Below are 2837 nucleotides of genomic sequence, written 5' to 3'. Positions count from 1 at the left end.
TCAAGCTGTATGTCATTTCGACAGAAATTTTCTTCGCTTGAGTGATTATGATTCGCTCTGTCAGTTGATTTTTATGTCTGACTGTCGCTCACGCCGGGTTGCTCTTCATGGGCCTTGTGTAGGCTGATTTCTGGATAATTAACGGCTGCTTCTGTTGGGCAGCGGTACATGCAGAATGTTTTGTGCCCTGTTACTTCGGTGATCAATACGCTGTTGCTCGTTACCCATGGGTCCTCCCAATCATCTGACGTTTGCCAGAGTTCTGCATGGCATCAGCGGTTTTAGGACTTGGTCGTGTTGGCTATACCCAGGATAGCCTTCAAGACTCACTGGTCAGTTACAGACCAGTGCGGCGAACGCCAACAGTGACTGTGGCACGTACGTACTTCCCATTGTTAAGTAAAACCTCGCCCATCCGAGCTATTCTCTTTCACCGTTGTATTCGCTGAGTTCTTGCTAGGTAACCCAGTCAAACGAACTTAATCGTCCTGAATTGCCAAAGCCAGATGCGGGATGTGGTGGCTGAACTGAAAGACTAACCCGCGCGCGTTATTGCTCGGGCACAAGGACCATTACGACAATGTGTGCTTCATCATGTGATCTGCGTGGCGGGATCATTGCAGTTAGATTTAGGATGTCGAGCTAATGGTGATCAAAAGGGGATACAATAGATAACAGGTAGGGACAAAACTTGGGTGACAAGGGCTAGTTTCCAATCATAACCAGCGGGTGTACAGAGGGGTCGTAATGTAACTCCAGGTTTGTGTCGTTAATTCTCCTGGGGGTTCGAGGAACAGGGAAGCCCAGTACTGTTAGTGGCAAATTCTTTTCCCGACGAGCAAACCCACATTTACGATGGTTAATACAATGGACTACGAACTTCGACACAAGAGACTATATTTCAAAATACACGTTGCCAATAGAAACAGGTTATCAGAATACCTAAAATGGTGCAGTCACGTAGGATGAACAACCTGATAGTGGCCTGATATGCAAACCAAGTTAAAGCAAGTAACGAAGTCCGACATCAGGTTTGATACGCTGTGTGGCTATATCCTAATTAAGCTAAACTTCTACTGGGTGATTTAGTGCCTCAAGAGAAATCGGGAAAGCGGTATAACGACCTGGTCAGAGCCAGGTGAATCCATGCTGAAGGGTCGATCTCTCCTCTCTGATGGTTGTCCAAACGGATGCCATCTCCGTGGACAGCCACGTGACCGCAAAATGTTTGCGGTTCGTTGGACCGATGAAAGACCCTGTATACATCCGGCTCAAATGGGAATAGGCTGACCCTTTTTTGCCATGTAATCGATATTCCTTTCTCTTCAATGATCATCCTGGCAAACGTAGGCTAGTAAACCATGGTGCCAGAAATGGCCTCAGCTTCTAAATGAGCGTTTCTCATTTCCTTCAATTTATGCAGTTTTCAGCTGCATGATGCGCTGGAGATCAGAGCGACAGGCTTTCTGTGGCATTTGAGAGCCATTATTCGCATGCGTCTTCCAAACTGGTAACACTAAACTCTTAATCTATGCTACATTTTGAGACCGCAATATGACATTTCTGTCGATATGATACTAACGGTCATTTTCAGACTGGCAATGTATTCACTCAGCATTCCGGTCTCAAGAGCCTATCGGTTATTTCGGCGATCATTATGCTTTTGAAAGCTCAGTTCACAATACACCTTTTGAAAGCAGCGATATGGTTAAAGGGCATTGCTTTTCCTCATCTGAACGCAACTTCCATCATAGGAGACCCATTTTAATGGATCCCTTGTAGAAAAATCCTGAACTGTGAAACGTTCGGATAGTTTTTCTTTCCGGAAATGGAAACAAGATTTCTAATAACGCCTGGAATCGAGTTGGCGTCATCCGACAATATTTTCACAGTAAAGAGGATGGGGTTATCTAAATTTGTTTAAGGACGAACAATTGGTCGTTTGAATTATTCATCAAATATGAATCCTCTTGTGTTTTGCGGATAGGTGGGAAACGTTGTTCCGGTACACACCTGGTGTTGATGATGAAGCGTGCGAACGAGTAGAACAGCTGGTTGCGTTGAAAATAACCGAATGATTAATTTACAGTTCGTTCATTTCAGAAGGATTCGTTGATCACACACTAATTCTTAGCCGGGTTATTTGGATAACATGCCAAGGGAGCTCTGCGTGTGTTTGCGTGCAAGCATGATCTGCGTAATGACAGTTCTAACTCAACTTGAAAGCCTAGGAGTGAGTGTAGTGCTTTCCTCTGTTTTCGTGCATGTCGTCAAGCTGGATAAGGTGGATGAACAATCGTACTCTGTATGTCCATGTTTAGAAAATTGTTCCAGAAAACCACTGCTCTCTCGCATAATTCATAATAACAGGAAGCTTTAGGGGCACTTTCCGTCAGTCAGTCCGCCGTTCTCCCTCTCCGACACTCGTCCTGGTTGAACTTTAACTCTTGAAATCCTGAAGTTACTTGGAATTCAGCTGAGTATCTCGTTTATGATGTTTTTAAATGATTGGATGTGATGCAACAGGCCTCCTCATGAATCAGTTGTTGTGATACTCGAGGTATCGCTATACATGTATAGACGTAATACACTACTCATAGGGTTGCTGAAAATTGTTTGACAGCCCACGACCGGTTTCGTTTCTCATCCCAAACGAGAGATTCAGCTGGGTTTCAGTTGTGCCCTCCGAAAAATGAGTGTATTTCGGTAAGATCGTGTAATTTGGTCCCAAGTAGAACGGAAGCTCAGGGACTTCCTGATGAGCCCCAAGAAGGGCGAAACCGGTCTTGGGTTGTCGAAGGAGTTTCAGCTACCTTGTGAGTAGTTTCCTTTATGAA

At 44.7% G+C, this 2837-nt stretch overlaps 1 protein-coding gene across 1 annotated transcript in view; it reads left to right on the top strand.

Moving 5' to 3' along the window:
- Positions 1–266: 266 nt before the first annotated feature.
- T265_15834 (hypothetical protein) overlaps positions 267–2837 on the top strand; it is a gene marked incomplete at both ends in the record, with an annotated part of 4020 nt that continues 1449 nt past the window's right edge. Inside the window, one exon of the mRNA XM_009179215.1 lies at positions 267–378. Within this exon, the coding sequence (XP_009177479.1) occupies positions 267–378 (112 nt within the window). The remainder of the gene's footprint in view (positions 379–2837) is intronic.

The sequence above is a fragment of the Opisthorchis viverrini genome, assembly GCF_000715545.1.
Source record: "Opisthorchis viverrini unplaced genomic scaffold opera_v5_1233, whole genome shotgun sequence".
Classification (NCBI taxonomy): domain Eukaryota; kingdom Metazoa; phylum Platyhelminthes; class Trematoda; order Opisthorchiida; family Opisthorchiidae; genus Opisthorchis; species Opisthorchis viverrini.
This window is presented reverse-complemented; position numbering and strand designations above follow the sequence as displayed.